The 16996-nt window shown below is 42.1% G+C and overlaps 1 protein-coding gene across 1 annotated transcript in view; it reads right to left on the minus strand.

Moving 5' to 3' along the window:
- Positions 1 to 768: 768 nt before the first annotated feature.
- GOLIM4 (golgi integral membrane protein 4) overlaps positions 769 to 16996 on the minus strand; it is a 29555-nt gene continuing 13327 nt past the window's right edge. The window contains exons 3-16 of the mRNA XM_009078588.1: positions 16350 to 16399; positions 15551 to 15604; positions 14896 to 15046; positions 13526 to 13608; positions 12888 to 12971; positions 8925 to 9092; positions 7746 to 8078; positions 6274 to 6512; positions 5543 to 5622; positions 4869 to 4981; positions 3564 to 3731; positions 3098 to 3166; positions 1284 to 1364; positions 769 to 942 (exon numbers count right to left, since the gene is read on the minus strand). Coding sequence (XP_009076836.1) covers positions 784 to 942; positions 1284 to 1364; positions 3098 to 3166; positions 3564 to 3731; positions 4869 to 4981; positions 5543 to 5622; positions 6274 to 6512; positions 7746 to 8078; positions 8925 to 9092; positions 12888 to 12971; positions 13526 to 13608; positions 14896 to 15046; positions 15551 to 15604; positions 16350 to 16399 — 1832 coding nt within the window. The 3' untranslated portion in view covers positions 769 to 783. The remainder of the gene's footprint in view (positions 943 to 1283; positions 1365 to 3097; positions 3167 to 3563; positions 3732 to 4868; positions 4982 to 5542; positions 5623 to 6273; positions 6513 to 7745; positions 8079 to 8924; positions 9093 to 12887; positions 12972 to 13525; positions 13609 to 14895; positions 15047 to 15550; positions 15605 to 16349; positions 16400 to 16996) is intronic.

Genomic DNA, 16996 nt, shown 5'->3' on the forward strand with positions numbered 1-16996 from the left:
TAACTAGGACAACGAAATTGTTGCTCCTGTAAATCTTGATTGGTGTGACAGCTGTAGTGTTTTGATTTGGCATAATGGAGCTTCAAGTCTAAATTGGTTTCTAGCTCCCATCTCAGCACAGCCATTTGCATGAGCCACTGGGTAGTGCATGTAATTGAAGTACCTGGGTATGCTCATTAAAAGAAATGCATAATTGAACTGTATATAAACAGCTGCCAAAATTAACAGCTGTTAACCTGGCTGCATGCTGAAGGCTTGTAAAACTTGCATATTTTATAACTGTTCTGCACCTAGAAAAGGCCTAGTCCTGCAAACAGCTCGGCCTGTGCTTGTCTTCATGAGGTCATAAGGAATAACCAGCCCTTAGAATAAATTCTGGCATGGAAGACAATGAGCTGGAGTGACCAAAGTCAACTGGATTTAGGCACTAGGAATATTCCTTCAGTGTTTGAATGTATCTGAAATTGCATCAAACATCTCTGTCAGACCTGAACAAGGTGAAAGTGTATCCAAAATGGCCTTTAAAAAACATGCCCAGAATTACAAAAACTTTAAACCTAGATGATGTCTGTTTATGTACAGCTTGAATAGAAAAGAAATCCTAATCTAGAGTATCAAAATACCATATTCATACAAACATGAGAGCATCTAATAGAAAAGTAAAAAGTGTAAAACACAAGCTTTTTTTTTTTTTTGAAATTAAATATCCTAAAAAAAGTTGTTCTTTAAAAAAAACCAAACAACAGAACAGGAATTTGTGTACTGAACAAAAAATGAAGGGAACTACATCTCCCCTCGTCTACGAGTTTTTGCTGCAACAGCTCTGCCTTCCTCCTCCTCCTCCTCCTCCTCCTCATAATTTTCTTCATGAACTTCCTTCTGGTTGTTCTCTTCTTGCATTTCTTGCTCTTGGTCTGCCCCTCTGTTATGCTTTTCATCTGCCTGATTGGGGGAAAATCCAAAACAAAATTACACACAGATTCAGTGCCAGTTTCCTTATATTTTATTTTGGGGCAGTGAGATGAATTTGAGGCCAAATGACTGTCAGCTGGAGCTGGGAGAGCTGATGGACAGAAACAGGAAAAGATTTTCCAAGGCCTCCAGGCAGTGAGAATGGATGTGGAGGTAGAAGGATGAGCAAAAGAAAGTTGGGACAGCATGAAATTTTAAGGTCGATGGTCTAAAGCAAACTACAACAATTATGTAATGTCCCTGTGATGTGATCACAGCTGTGTTCAGGGTTTGATCATGTCCCTGAGCCTTTGGGCTTGCACAGTACTTACATTTTCCTCATTGTCACCATATGGCTCCTCAGCATTGCGTTCCAGTTCTCGTTTCTTCTCTTCAGTCAAATCTTCCTGGACCTACAAGGCACAGAGACGTTCTGTAAGGTTTAATTTCCTTTTTAAAAGTGGCCTGTGGCATAACTGTGCACATTTTCACAGCATTCTTCATTTCACAGCAATACTTTTACAGAGTGAAGACTGAAAAGAAGGGAGGAGAGGGCACAGAGAGGTTAAAGGAGGATTAAAAACCCCCCACAAACACCCAAGGATGAGGAAACATTTCATCTGATAGCACCTAACTTTCAACTACAAATTTCACAGACCCCCCTCACCATCAGCTAACACATTTAGGTTTCCATTCCATGTTTTAACTTTACATATATATTATTTTCTCCTTGTCCTTCATAGTAGGAGTGTTGTTACCAACACTTCTACCACACTGTGGACTCCCAGAACTATTCCAGTTCTGATATGCAATGTTGGTATTTAATGCTAACTTTGGCCATGTTTTCCCAGCAGCTGAGGGATCCTTCTGCCAAGTGCTCCTGGAAAACCACAAAAAAAAAGCAAGAAGGGGGGACTGGGAGCAAAGGACAATCTTCTAACTCTATCCTTGGAGAGAGCAGGCCATGCTGAATCTGTTTCCCAGATGTTCAGCTCTTGGATCTCTCACTTCTTTCAGTTCTGTCAGCACTCTCTGTCACTTCCATGTTTCACTTGCCATGTTAGGTGCAAATTTGAAAGAGGAATGCTTTTCTAAGTAAACTTGATTTTCTTTTGGGGAATGCTGCTAGGCATATCTGCTCCAAATAGCATCCTGCAAGCTTGGTTAGATGCATCCATCACACTGGGATCACTTTGAGGGATATATGGCAATGTGTAATTCTTGAGTCAACCTACTGAAGAAACTAATCTGTGTTACAGCACCTTACATCTCTCTGGATTGCTCACTCAATCACTGCTCACTCGTTACTACTTCCAGTAAGCACAGACTAGGCATATCCTTTATGAGACATGGATTAAATTGCTTCCTGTAAGACAAAGAGCAGTTGCCAAAGGCCAACTATTCAGTTCCTAATGTCCTGGTTTGATTTAAGTACCAGGATTTTGAACTGGTGAATGCTAAGTGCATTCCAGCTAATCTAGACAAAGTGTTCCCCATGAGGAATTAATGAGGAGCTGATTCCATGGCTTTCTGTAAATCGTTATGTATGAAGCAGCAACCAGGAATTGATCAGGTATGTGTTGAGGGACTGTAGGGTGGCTCACACTAGCACCTGCACAAGGAGCACAGCCAGCATGGGAAGGAAAAAGTCCCTTCCTGTCCCTTTCTTCTCCAGTTCAGTGTGCTATCAGCTTCCCTACTGACTCCATGAATTGCAGGGGCTTGTGTAACTTGGATTGCTCAGGAGGAGCACCAATAAATCAAAGTCAGAGCTACAGAGTAAGTAAGTGGCCAAGGAAGCAGTTTGCCCAGAACAGCAGTGTGTGATTAGAGATTAATGAGGTTTTCTGTGACCTTGAGGTCTCCAGGAATTTTTCTTTGTGTTGTAAATGGCTTAATCTTTTCAATTATTACACAATTAATACTGTGTGGCATGGAAGAGTGATGGATTGCAGCATATAAGCATGAGTAACCCAGAATGTATCCAGAAGTGGACAGCAGAGTAATGGCAAAGACTTTGCAGGTTTGTTAAAGTCAGACAAAGTGATTTGGGCTCAACCTGCAGTTAAAAGATACCAAGGTTGAATGTTAATGGAGATGTGTTCTGCTTCCTGAGCCCACATATGCCTTAGGTCTGTGTTCTTACCTCCTCTTCTCCCTCTTCCTGGTATTGCTCATCCACATTATCTTCCTGCTGGTCAGGATTTCCTGCCATCTGCATAAAGATCATATAGAAATTCAGTTCTATGTGCTTGCCTACTAACTAGAAGACTGAAGATTAAAGCTTCTTGTTCTGGAACTGAAACTTTATGTAAAGATAAAGTAAAATTAACAGCATTCATGAGCAGCAGTGAGAGCTTGACTACATGATTTAGAACTGCCCTCAATTAAAAAGTGGCAGAATGGTTTTAAGAAAAGTCACTCCACAGAATAAAGCAAGACTTTCCAAACTAAGCAAGAAGACAATGGAATATTTGCACCATTAAAGACAGAATTAAAGACCATAAAAATACAGACTCTTCCTGGAGGAGTTTATAGCTTCAACATGGTTGAAACTGCAGCATTCGACTTCCTGAAGAGACCCTATAGGTGTCTCCTTTCCCTTTACTGACCACCAAGTGCTCTTCCATTCCTGGATGTCCTTGTTTTTGACTGGTTTCCCTGTGCTTTTCATTTTCATCTGGTAGGTTTTCTTCTCTCTCTTGCTCAGCTTCTTCAAATTCATCTTCTCCCTGATTGTTGGGGTCATCAGCAGGATTCACCTCTTCCATGGCTGCCTTCTGTAATTTGCAGAAGTGAATCTTAAATATGGATTTTTATCTCACACTCAAATTCCATTTCCCTTGAAAGCTACACTAGGTATGAGCTGTCTTAGAGCCAACTCCATCCCCACTGAAACCAGCTGGAATCTCTATAGGATCAGGGCCCACTGGATAAACCCCAGGAGTGTCTGTACCTCAGCACTGAGCACACAGAGCTGCAGTACAGGTATCTGTCTGCTAAGAACCAGATTGAATCTGATGACCTGTTTCACAGAGGCTGTTGAACAACTTCTGTTTACCATCTGACAATTGACAGTGCCTGACAAGGCCAACTGAACAAAGATAAGGGTTTAAATGCTCATGGCTCCAAAGAACTGATGTGATCTCTCAATACCAGACTGTCCTGCACTATTGACCATGTCTACATCTATAAAACAAAACAACACTCACTCTTCATCTTTGCCATTCATAAAAAGAGCATTTTCTTTCTACTTATCATTCAGTAAAAGCAGTTGTATATCTTTATAGCTAACAAGTTAAAGATCTTTTAGAAATAATTACCATCCACCTTGATTTGCTGAGGGAAAGGGAGTAAAGATGATCACTTGATGTTCCACAACACCAGGTAAGATGGGCACTGGGGGAAGGCACAGGACTGACCCTCCTGTACCCAAATCTGTCCTGTTGATATTCTGGTTGGGTTCAGTGCTGACCTACATACATCCTCACACTTCTGTACTGCCTCCAGCTGGTTCCAGTGGCTATTGAGTTGGTTCTCACCCTCTTAACTAATGACACCATGAAAAATATCTTCACTCTGTTTGACTGACCACTCCTGTTACTATTTTTTTGAAGCCAAATTTGCCTGTCCAAGTCCCAGCTAAATCCAAATCCTTTATTCCACCTAAGCACAGAGCAAAGGAATGTAGAAAAAAGCAACTTGCTTCCAACAAGGAAGCTTTTTTTGATTTCCTCCCAAATCAGTAAGGACAACTTTAAATAGATTCTAGATGTTGTTTAAAAAACTGTCAAACCTGTCTTCCTAGCAGACCTCTGCTTCATCTCACTTCAGTAACACGCAATTATGTTAGACGAGACTTGTGGGTTCTCACTTCAATAACGGCTACAATCCACAGCATCTTAATTCATACTCACTGATTCATCAGCCTGCTGATTTTCTGCTTGATGTTCTGGTTCTTGCTGTTCATTTGCATTATTCTGATCATCATCTTCACCTTCATCCTGGTGTTGGTTGTCACGTTCATAAGCTGAACAAATATTTTAGGTTATTATTATATTACAGCAGTTTTTAGTTAGCCTTTTAAGAGTCTCTTATATCCAAGCTGCCACATGTGCCTTTAGCAGTAGGCAGCCTCTACCTAAACATATAATGCTCACAGAATTGGTTTAATGCTAATAGGAAACAGACACAAAAAGATTAAGCCAGGTTGGAATAACCTGGGCTAGTGGAAGGTGTCCCTGCCCATGTCAGGGGTTGGAACGAGATGATCTTTAAGGTCCCTTCCAACCCAAACCATTCTGTGATTCTATATAATTTGAAGAGATCAAACAAACCCATAGGTAGAGCCAGGAATGTAACCAAGATCCACAAAGCCTTGAAACTTAATCCAAAGGACACTTTTCCTTTCAGAAATGTAGATATGATATTTAGTAATTCCTGTGGTTCACTCAGTCAGTTCAGCCAGGGTTATCTGAGCTTCTGGTTTTAAATTGCAAGTTTATGTTTCACTTGAATCCAAACTGGATATGAAATGAATATTAAAGTGTCACATCCAGGGCAGTACACAAGGACACAAATTTTCTCATACCTCCTTCCTCTTCCTGAATCCCCTGCTCTTCTTCTCCTTGTACAATATCCTGGTCCATGTTATCATAATGAGCCTGTTGGCTGAGAAAATTAAATGCCAAACATCATTTCACTTAAAAAAAACACATGTTTCTGCTTTAATAAACAAACCCTCCACCTGCCTCTCTCAGCACCTGCCAGATTTTCTCAAATCATTTATCCTGAAATACACTTGATAGAACAAAGACTTTCTTGTCCACTACAACAATTGCTCTGCTTGTACCTCTCTATACATAGACTCAGAGAATCATCAAGGTTGGAAGTGACCTTTAAGACCAAGTCCAAGTCCAACCATTAACCCGTCACTCCACTGTAACCCCTAAACCATATCTTCCAGCCCCAGGTCCAGGTGCCTCTTAAACACTTCTAGGGATGGTGACTCCACCACCTCCCTGGGCAATATTCCAGTGCATGACAACCCTAACAGGGAAAACATTTTTTTTTATGTCTAATTTGAATTTCTTCTGTCTCAGCTCCCATGTCTCAGCCATGAAGTTCACAGTCCTGATGGCTATGGGTCAGGCAAAGAGTAAAGTCACAGCCCTGCAGTTTAGGAAAGCAAACTTCCAGCTCTTCAAGGGGTTAGTCAATGGGACCCATGAGAAACTGCCCTCAGGGACAGGGAGCAGAACAGAGCTGGTATCATAAAACCTAGAGCACAGACCATGACAAAGTAATGTAGAAGAATTTAACCTGAGGTGGTTTTTGTAGAGTTTTTCCCCTTGCTCTGCCCGTTTCTGCAGTTGAAGCTCTTTCTCCTGGAGCTGCTGCTGCCGGAGCAGCTGCCCTCGAAGCCTTTGCTGATGCAGTGACTCCTGGTGCTGCCGGAGCTGCCTGGCCTCCTCTGCTCTTTGGGCTGCAAGATGTTGCTGCTCTAGTTGCTGCTCGTAAGCTGGTTTCTGCCTCCTTGATACAGCTTTTGTTGGTGTTATCTGTCCAAGAAATGTGTTAGTCACAGATTAATCAGCATTTCAGTGATCAGAAACAAACAGGCAGAAGCCTGTCCAGAGGGAAAAATATGCAGATGCTACATGCGGTATGCAAAATCACAGCAAAGTTATTCTCAGTTTTCTTGTCTCTGCTTAAAGTTTAAATCATTTTTGTGAACACAGACTGGAAGTGTTGGGGTGTTTGTGGAGGACAGGGGGAAGGAAGAGGAGAACGCAGGCTGGGGAGATAGCCATGCTTTTCTTACACATCAATAAGATAACCCCCCAACACATTATCAGTATAAGGAGTTTTCGATGGCTGACAAGACAGCAAATGTTCCCATTTATTTAACTGGTAATCTCAGTGGTGGCTGCTTTTAGCTTTAAGTGAGACATTACACATTTTTTATAGTCAACAACAACTTAAACTAACTCCAGTTTCACAGCTTAACCCATTGCTGCTGTTCTAGCCCACTGCATTTCTTCAGCAACATCTTCTCATCATGCCAGAGTTACACAATTAATCTGCCAGGAAAGTGTTCACAAAGCCTAAGGTGAGACCCGAAAAATATGTTTTCCACTGGAGATCCAATCTAGAATGTAAATCCAAGATGTGTGGGTTTTATTTAGAGCTGCACAGAGCACAACTTGCCACTGCTGCACACTGATTTCCCCTGGCTGTTTCAGTCATGTTCATCTGGCAATTAAAATTTCCTGTCAAATGACAGCAAGCACTTAGATGGCAATGTGTTTGCAGAAGGCAGCAGGTATCTCTGACAAGGAAACATACTGCAATTTGCTGAGATGCATCAAATTAGCAAGGCAGGACAGCTCTCCATCACAGTGCTGAAGTTAAGTCTCATTCTCACCAGCTGTGTCCTTCCCATCAGATACCACTGGCCTCAGATTTAAAGCAGGAGACAGGAGACTGCTCTCTTTCTTCCATCTGTTGCTTTTTATCAACGGAATCAATGTTCATTAAGATTTGGCCAGCACTGCAGTACAAGTGTGCTCAAGTTGAGCCTGAACTCTATGCATCCAACTGCTTTGAATCCCAAATTTTCTATAAACATGACAGTAATTTTACCTAAATCCAGTGAGTGCTCTGAATCCCAAACTTTCTATAAATGACACAGAAATGACCTAGAAATAGGTGAGTGCAATGCAGAGCCAGCAATGAGAAGAGATGTCTCCATTAAAACAGCTAATCTAATCAATTAGGAAAGAGCTCCATACCTCTGACTGAGGGTGATCACCCAACATGTTGGTTTCTTCTTCTCTCTGTTCCTGCTTTTTCCATTCATGCTCTTCTGGGACTTGATCCTGTTCCTCCTCTAAGTGCTCAGGCTGACCTGCCTGTTCCATTTCTTCCTCTTCAAGTTCCTTTTTGCGTTCCTCTTCAACTTGATCAGCATGTTGCTCATCATCCTCTCCAGCCTCTTGCTGCTCCTGAATATTCAGCTCCTTGGCATGATGGCCCTCATCAGCCCTTCCCTGCGGATGGAAAGGCTCAGCTCTGTCTTCTTGTTCCTGGGTATTGATTTCTTCTCTCTCTTTCCGCTTCTCATTCTGCAAAACGTACACAGGATTATGTGTGTGCAAGATATGGATTTCATAGTTTGAAGAGAGCCAAGGACAGATATGGATCCTTCATTCCAGCCTGCAGCAGGGAAGCTGTTGTCAGGAGGGCCAAATGCCCAATCTGGAATGAGCTACTCCTCCTGCCAAACAGTGTCACTACCTGCACAGCTACACAAGGTGGTGTACAGTTATATCATAGAGTTGGTTAAGCTTCGGGTTTTAGGTGAAGTGGAACAAAACCTCTTACAATTATCTGTCTACAAAAGAAACTTTGTATTTTAGAGACGTGTGAGTAGTGGCCTTGGCAGCTCTGCATTAACTGTTGGACTTGATGATCTTAAACGTCTTTTCCAACTTAAATGACTGCATGATTTTTATTTTCTGTAGGTTCTGCTGGCCAAGAACTTTTGTAAAACAAAATCAAAATTGATTTTGTAACTTCTAGACATCGGATTTTCTTCTAGAACACTGGACAGCGTGCCAGTCTTAAATACACTGACCTTAACATGCCACTGAAACTTAAACACATGGAAGCACAATTTTGTTGAAGTTTTACTGGAGCACATGCGAGATATCTAAAATTTTAGAGGCCACTTATTAAAAAATTTAGATTTACAGCAACTTCTTTAGAGTTGCCATAAATACACTTAAAACTGGCTTACAGTCATGTGAGAAAAGGTCACCATTCTACTACTCAATAAGGTCAAACTGTTCCTCACTACTTAAGAACTGAAAATGTGTACAATTAAATATACACTTCTAATAGATATTCAGCATGTTTTGCTGAACAAGAATAATTTCCTGTGATGTCTGTAGCCAGTCAGTACTTCATACCTCCTGCTGCTCTTCAGCCACAGCTCCATGGTGCACTGGAAGGTCACTATGGGGAGATGGTGTTCCCACCTCAGGCTGCTCCTGTGCTTGGTCCAACCTCTCAGGCTGTCGGAAGCTTTGCATTTTGTTGAGTGTGTCCTTCAGCTGTTTGTATTCCTCCACCTGAGACTGAAGTCAACACGTTAATTAGAGTGTGTCCAAATTAATTTATTGATAAAGTGTTCTCATCCTGGAGTAAACTTGCTGGCAGGACACATGGCAGAAAGATGTGATATTCCAGGGAAGAGAAAGGATAGGAGCTTTGGAAGTGTTTCTTTCACCACACACTAGATAACACTGATTCATCAGGATCTTTTCAGCCACAGTGCACATGCATACAAAGTGTATTAGAAACATCTCTGCAGGACAAAGATTTGGTTTATTCATGCCAAGCAGAAGTGTCAAAAGGGGATGATGCAGTTTTCCTGGCAGACTAATGTAAGGGAAATCGAGAGCACCACAACTTCTCCTTTACTGGTAGTAAGAAGTGCAGCTCTTTCAGAAATAGCAGTTTTAAAGTATGAACACATCATGAAAACGCCAAATCCTCAACATTTAGACAGGTGCTCCACAAGACAATAGCCAACATACAGAACTGAGGCAAAGAAAGTCAGAGTACATCGCTGGTGAAGGAAAGAAAAGAAGGGACAAAAAGAAAAGAAGTAGAGAGAAAATGTACATTTCTAAAGTCTTCCTGAAATACAACAGTAAAATGTAATGTTGCGACCTTATCACTCTCTACAACTACGTGAAAGGAGGTTGTAGCCAGATGAGGCTCAGTCTCTTCTCCCAGGCAACTGGTAACAGGACAAGAGGACATAGTCTCAAGGTGCACCAGGGGAGGTTTAAGTTAGACATTAGAAGAAATTTCTTCCCAGAAAAGGTAATTAGACACTGGAATGGACCACCCAGGGAGGTGGTGGAGTCACCATCCCTGGAAGTGCTTAAGGAGAGACTGGATGTGGCCCTTAGTGCCATGGTCTAGTTGACATGGTGATGTTAGGTCACAGGTTGGACTTGATCTCAGAGGTCTTTTCCAACCTAATTGATTCAGTGATTGACTGTTTAACTTTGTACAAGATCAGGATACTTTCAAAAAGCATTAAAGCAAATCCAGACAGGTTGGTACACCTCTCCTTGGCTCTGCAGCAGATGTACAAGACAGATTGTCAATTAAAGTAGACTTTTTTGAGGTGGGCAGGATGTATAAAAGCTGACCAGCTGCATATAGAAAAGGTGGTGCCCAAGGGGGTTTCTCTGCTGCTGGTGGAGGGTGGTGGTGGGTGGTGGGTGGTGGTGGTGGGTGTGTTTGCTCCCATTTTGAAGTCAGAGGTGTATTTCATAATCCAGGTTAAAAACTGCCTAGTTTCCACTCAGTGACTACATATGTCATTGTGTGTGTTATGCAGTGTCACAGCAATCACCAGTGCAGCAGCCAGGCAGGATGCACCGGTGTACAATACACAATACTCATACAAAACAATATCCACAGTGCTACAGACTGACACGAGGCATCCCAGCTCCGAAGCCAGACGCACCTCGAAGCATCGCCAAAAGCCTAGGGCAGCCGTTAAAACAGACGGGCCTAAAAGCAAAGCAGAGTGCACAGTAATTACTCTTGTCATTCCAGAGGGATAATTTTGCTTCCTGATTAGCTGCTGGAGAGGCCAGTAAGAAATCTCAGAGGAAAAAGTAGTATTTACTTAACATAAGACTAATACACAGGTCTCTGATTCTTTTTCCCCCACTCGCTGACCATGCAGAGACACAAACATACTGGGATGTGTTGGAATGGGTCCAGAGGAGGCCACTGAGTTGAGCACAGGGCTGCAACACCTCTGCTATGGAGACAGGCTGAGAGAGCCGAGGGTGTTCACTTTGGAGAACAGAAGGCTCTAGAGAGACCTTAGAGCCCCTTCCAGTACCTAAATGGGCTACAAGAGAGCTGGGGAGGGACTTGGGACAAGGGCTTGGAGTGCCAGGGCAAGGGGGAATGGCTTCACACTGCCAGAGGGCAAAGTTGGATGGGATATTGGGAAGAAAATCTTGCCTGTGAGGATGCTGAGGCCCTGGCACAGTTGCCCAGAGAAGCTGTGGCTGCTCCATCCCTGGAAGTGTTCCAGGCCAGGCTGGATGGAGCTTGGAGCAACCTGGGCTAGTGGAAGGTGTCCCTGCCCATGGCAGAGGGTTGAATGAGATGAGCTTTAAGGTCCTTCCAACCCAAACTATTGTGGGATTCTATGATACTTATACAGTGCACATCCAGCTCAGGAATCAAGTGCTTCATTCAGCTACACGAATTACTGAACTGAACATTCTGATTCAAGACCATAGTTTAAATGTTCCTAATCCTGGCAGAAAGACAGTGCTTATTAAAATATGATTAATCTGGAAAAGCACAAAGGCAACAATGCTTTAAAGATTCAGGTCACAGATTTGTTAGTGCAGTATTGACTACTGGTATTCAATGTCTAGAATACACAAAGAAATAGAGGGATCATTTATGGAGCTGGAGAATAAACCCTTGGGAACTTTCTGCAGCTGGTTTGCAGGAGAAACCACACAGTGGTGTGAAACATCTTCTGTTCTTAAAGCATGTGCAAGAGCCTTCTCTTGAAGGAAAGGTTCTCTACAGGACAAATGCCACATCCTGATTGCAGACAGAAAGGCTTTGTGTGACACAGGTTTTCTAATTAAAGAACTGAATCAAAGCCAGGAGAAGTATATGGAGCTTCCCTTTGGATTTGGTTAGTCTTAAATCAGACCCTGCCTCTGCCCTTGTGGAATTTCAGATGTTAGCAAACACATACCAAGTAGCTAACATGGCCAGTGGGAGAAGAGCTTAAAATTAGCTGCCAACATGTTTTAGTATTGGAGATTAAGATTCTTCAGATGTTTAGTCTATGAGGGACTTTCCTGATCTTTCCTTATTTTTTGAATATCTATACATATTGACATGCACAACAAGCAGAAGTGAGAGGAAAGAAAGATCCAGCGCTTTCAATGCTGCTAATGATTTTGTGGACCATGAAAACACTTAAATGAAGAAAATCAGTCAGGAATAAAAATAACTTCACACTGCCTCATTACCTTTCCCTCTGATCTTTCACCAACAATCTTCCTCTGCTCCAACATTACTCTTACTTTCAGATTCCCCGTGGCCTATACAGCTTGTACTGGCACAGCTGACTGAGTCTGCAACAGTTTGTTCTTCATGGATAGTTCACTTCAAAATGGCATTTAAGAAAGGTAATCCTGCTGTGTTTGAAAAAACTAATTTGAGTTGCACCTGGAGTTTACATTCCTCCATATATATTCTGGTGCTGCTGCACTGATGTGTATTGCTCAGAGAAGCTTAGCTGACCCATCCCTAAAGTGTTCAAGGCCAGGCTGGATGGGGCTTGGAGCAACCTGGGCTAGTGGAAGGTGTCCCTGCCCATGGCACAGGGTTGGAACTGGATGAGGTTTAAGGTCCCTTTCAACCCAATCCAGCCTGGGATTCTACAAAAGCCTTACAGACCTTCCAGTCATACACAAGAAGAGCCTTTATACCAGCACCCAGATCTTTACAAGTGATCAGTGTGAACATCAGAGGGTGGGATGCTCAACTAACAGAAGTTTCATCAGAGAAGGCAGAGAAAGAAAGGCAGCGACAGCTCTCATAGAAGCAGAGATACTCTCCTGCTCAGTAAGACATGCATTCTTGGGCCTGTAATACAGCTTGGTTTTGTTTTCTGACAGCCCTGTGATTTGTTGCAGCTTCCTAAGAGCAACCCTCCATGTCATGCAGCCCCCTCAGAGTGCAGCACAGTGCTGGCTGTGACTCCCCATGCGAAAGGCCACATGCACAGCACTGCAGTCAGCTCAACCAGCAGAAACAGTTTGAGGAAGTCAGAGCCAGGAGAAGCTGCTTTTCCTTCTGACCTGTGCAGCAGCTAGTGCACTCTTGTGGTCTTCCAATGTCACCACAAGCTGGTTGTGCTGGGACAGTAAGTTCTTATGCTGTTGCTACACAAAAAGAAGAACATCACATGTTTCACATAAAGTTCATTCTAAAGGCAAATTAGGGAGGCTGAACGGGTTGAACTAGGAACATAATGTAATTTATTTTGAAAAGAAAATCCCCAGCTGGAATGACAGCACTTATTTATTTAACATGGAATGCATATTAAACAGGCAGAGGAAGCAAGCACACCAGGAAAGGAAATTTGGAGGCCAGGATTTGTGTAACTGAAATAAAAGTTGGGGTAGATGATGAAGGTTTAAAAACACAGAGCTGGAAAACATTAAGAATTGACTTTTGCCAAAACTCAATTTTTAACTTGCAAAATCAAATTCTCAATTCTAATTTCTATACTAAATTCTTCTTTTTTTAATTTTCAATAAGCATTACCTAAACTGCAGGTGGCCAAGACATGAAATCCTGTTCAGCCATATTCCTCTCCTTTTTGCCACATAACAGAAACAAGTTTTCAGCACAGCCTACTTGTGGCTTGTGAAAACTTGGGAAAATTTGTCTTTTCCCTTATGGTCTTGAAAGTTCTGCTCAGAGCAAAGCCTACCTTGACATCTTGCAGCTGGGTGTGGATGTCTTGGTGAGCCTTTCTCAGCTGTCTGTTCTCTTCCCGTAAGTTATACAGGGATTCTGTTGAAAACAAATGACATAAGGAATTTATACGACTTGGTTAAGCACCAAAATAAAGCCTGAAACACAATCTACATAAAATCCCACACAACTGCTAGAGTAAATATTAATGAGAAGAACTGTATGGTTTGTGTATGTTACATCTCTCCTCAGGCCTATTAAAAGCTTTCCCTTTGCAAGCAGAAAATTGTAACATTTGGTTAAATTTTATGTTAGTGCACCCAGTCTGCATCTGGAATTCTGCATCACTGATCCCACTGGGGACTGCAGATGGCAAAATTCCTCATGGAAATCTGAATCTTTACAAGGCAGAGGAAGGCACTCTCCTCTCTTCCCCATGCCACATCTGGGGAGTGATAATTTTCTGTCCTAAGACTATGCTATTCTTTTGGAAGAAGTGCCCAGATGGCCAGCATGCTTAAAAAGCTTCTGGGAGCAGGGAGAGAGCCTTCTCTTCCCACTTTTTACACCATGCTGATGTGGAGTACTGTGAGCAGACATGGGCAAGTTCTTCCCACACTCCAGGCTGCCAGGCTGGAATCCAGCTCATCCCAGCAGCTCCCTGTGTGACTGCATGGGTGTGCTGCCAAGGCAGAGCTAATAAACACAGCCTCTGCCTGCAAATGCTGTGCAGACACAACTGCAGACAGCTCTGAAACCAACTTCGTGTTAGTGACACATGGCACAATGTGGCTGAAGGCCCCGACAGGGACAGCCCTATCCTTCTGTTCTGTGGAACTGGGTAACTAGGATTGAAGAGGCCTGAAAACTGTAAAGAACCTCTTTAACAAGTAACTGGATTCCCAGTTATAAATTAATTCCGCATCCAAATACACAGGAGCAAAGTGTTTCAAAGGAGCTGATACATACAGGGAAAAATGAGGTCCAAAATGTATATAAGGTTTCTTCACAAAGAGGAACAATTAAATCTCCGAGAGAAGTGGCAAATATTCTTAGATTGCCTTTCAATTACAAAAGAGAATGAAGAGGCAAACCTATTTTTCTAGGTTTATACAAGTCTTAGAACTAAAAATGAAAGACTGGCTAAACAGCCTCTGACACTGGATGGGCTATTAAGTGCTGTGCTTCTTACTGTTTCTTTAAGCACATCTGAATGGATTTCAGAAAGAGGTCACAGAAAATCATCAACAAAATGAAACTTAGCAGGAGGCATAAGATGTGCAATAGTGACCTGTGAGTGAGAACAGAGAAAATGCCTCACTCACATCACACAACAGTGGTAAATACACAATTAAATATGGGCAGCCAGACACAGGTTACATTTACCCTTCAGCTTAGAGATCTCCTGCTCTTTTTCCTGCTGCAGCTGTATGTATCTCTCCTTGTGATCACTGAATGTCCTGCTAAACTCTTCTCCTTGTTTTCGGTGATCTTCCTCAAGGTCAGCATGCTGCTTCTTTAGTTCTTCATGTTGACTCTGCAAATACCAAGTTGGGACACTGGAACAGTTCTGTATCTGCATATCTAGCTAATATTGTCTTTGGCAATTTGTTTAATAAGTGCAGATGAATAGGAAGCATTCATAACAGGAAGGTTATTATTCAAAGCATGCACATTGCAGCTCCTTTCAAACACAAAATGATCTCTGTGATGAGGAGTCTCCTGTTCCAGGGCTGTCACTTCACCCTCCACTTGCACTGCCCCACTGGGAGCTGCTGAATGTGTCTAAGAGAACCCTCACATGCCAAACTATGTGAAGGCTGGTAAGTCAGTGTTCCCTACAAGTAACTGCATTTGATACAGTTAAACTACCCACTGAAAAGCCTGACTAGGAAAAACTGCAGTAAATCATCTTTTAAGGGTACTGTTGTAAGAGGAAGGCACCACCCGTGTCCTGACACTCCTCAGGGAACTACCAGAAACCAGCCAGGCCATATCCCCCCAACATAACCACAGGTGTCCTACTGTCCCAGTTACTCACCTTCAGCATCTGGTGTTGGACACTCAGAGCACTGTATCGGCTGTTGGAGTCTTGCTGGAAAACAAAAACTCTCCTGTAAAACAGAGTCACACTGACACTCCTCTAACCTCCATACACAGAGTTATTTAGGAGTCACAAGCCAAGGGATGTAACTCCCCAGGAAATAAATTCACCTCTCCCCTTGCTTTGGAGCAGAGCAAGCACATAGACTTTGCACTGACTGCAGCAACAACATATTTTAACTTGGGTTCCTCAGCTCACAAACTGCTCCCCAGTTCCAACATGAAATAGCCATAAAATCCTAATTTACTTGCTTTATAAAGAGTTCTCTACAGGTCTCTGGGTCCTTTGCCAGATACAGCTTTCCTTCTGGCACTTGGTATATAAAACAAAGTTTCTTGATGTTTTTATACTTTCCAGTTCAAAGACCATGTGTTAGAAAGCTGTCACTGTTCTTCTCCTTAGGGACTAAGCTACAAAGAGATTTCTAGCACCTTCTTATTGCCCCTTCCCCTTAAATATAATAACATTACATTTGAATTACCATAATATAAACAGAAGGATATTTTCTAAATTATTTTTCTGGAGAGATATTAGTATCTCCTACTACAGCTCAAATAATTAGGAATTGGAGAGCACTTATGCATGCAGAGTAGAACTGGGATAAGTGAGAGCTCTTTCAATTAGTATTTTCCAAGACCTCTTCCTTTGAGCAGTTATAATTGCAAAGCGTTTCCTTTCTCCTGCAACTCAAATAGCATCAGCTATTAAAAACCTTGTACTAAGAATGATGACTTACCCTTCCTTTATTTAGTGTTTCCTGTGCTTCTAGTTTATAAACAAGAAAATCTGCAACATAAAAGGGAAAGTACTGATGAAAAAAAGAAATGAGAATCTGTACTTAAATAAGTTCACTGTTGTACACCTAAATTCTCTTAAGAGCTGAATACTTATGCAGATACAATTTTTCAAAAGATCTTTAAAAAATGATGGAGGCTTTAACAGAATGATCAAATTTGGACAAAATCTTTTCATTTAAGTTTCGTATCGTGGTACAAGATACAGAGGATACAGGCACAAGACTATGGATGGGTAATTAAACTTCTCAGTAGAGGCCCAAGAGCACCACTCAAAGGGAAAAGGACACTTATAAAGTGTGTATTCTTGGAAATAATAAATCATTTCCTCTTTTGTTCCTCGATCCTTTTTCTAGGGTTTGAAAGCACCAACTCACCTTTGGGCAGCAGCTCCACACTAGATGGCACCAGAAACCCACCAAGCACTGCACGGTGAGAATCATTTCTTACACATTTTACCTTTGCTAAAGTAGCTGTTTTAGTTCAGCAGCTAAATCCTCAGTTTTAGGAAGAATAAAAGCTTTACTCTGAAAATTGTAGCGAATTTAGAACAACAAAAGACAGAGAACTCAGAGAATTGCATCCTGCT

This window comes from Acanthisitta chloris, unplaced genomic scaffold, assembly GCF_000695815.1.
Source record: "Acanthisitta chloris isolate BGI_N310 unplaced genomic scaffold, ASM69581v1 scaffold33267, whole genome shotgun sequence".
NCBI classification, from domain to species: domain Eukaryota; kingdom Metazoa; phylum Chordata; class Aves; order Passeriformes; family Acanthisittidae; genus Acanthisitta; species Acanthisitta chloris.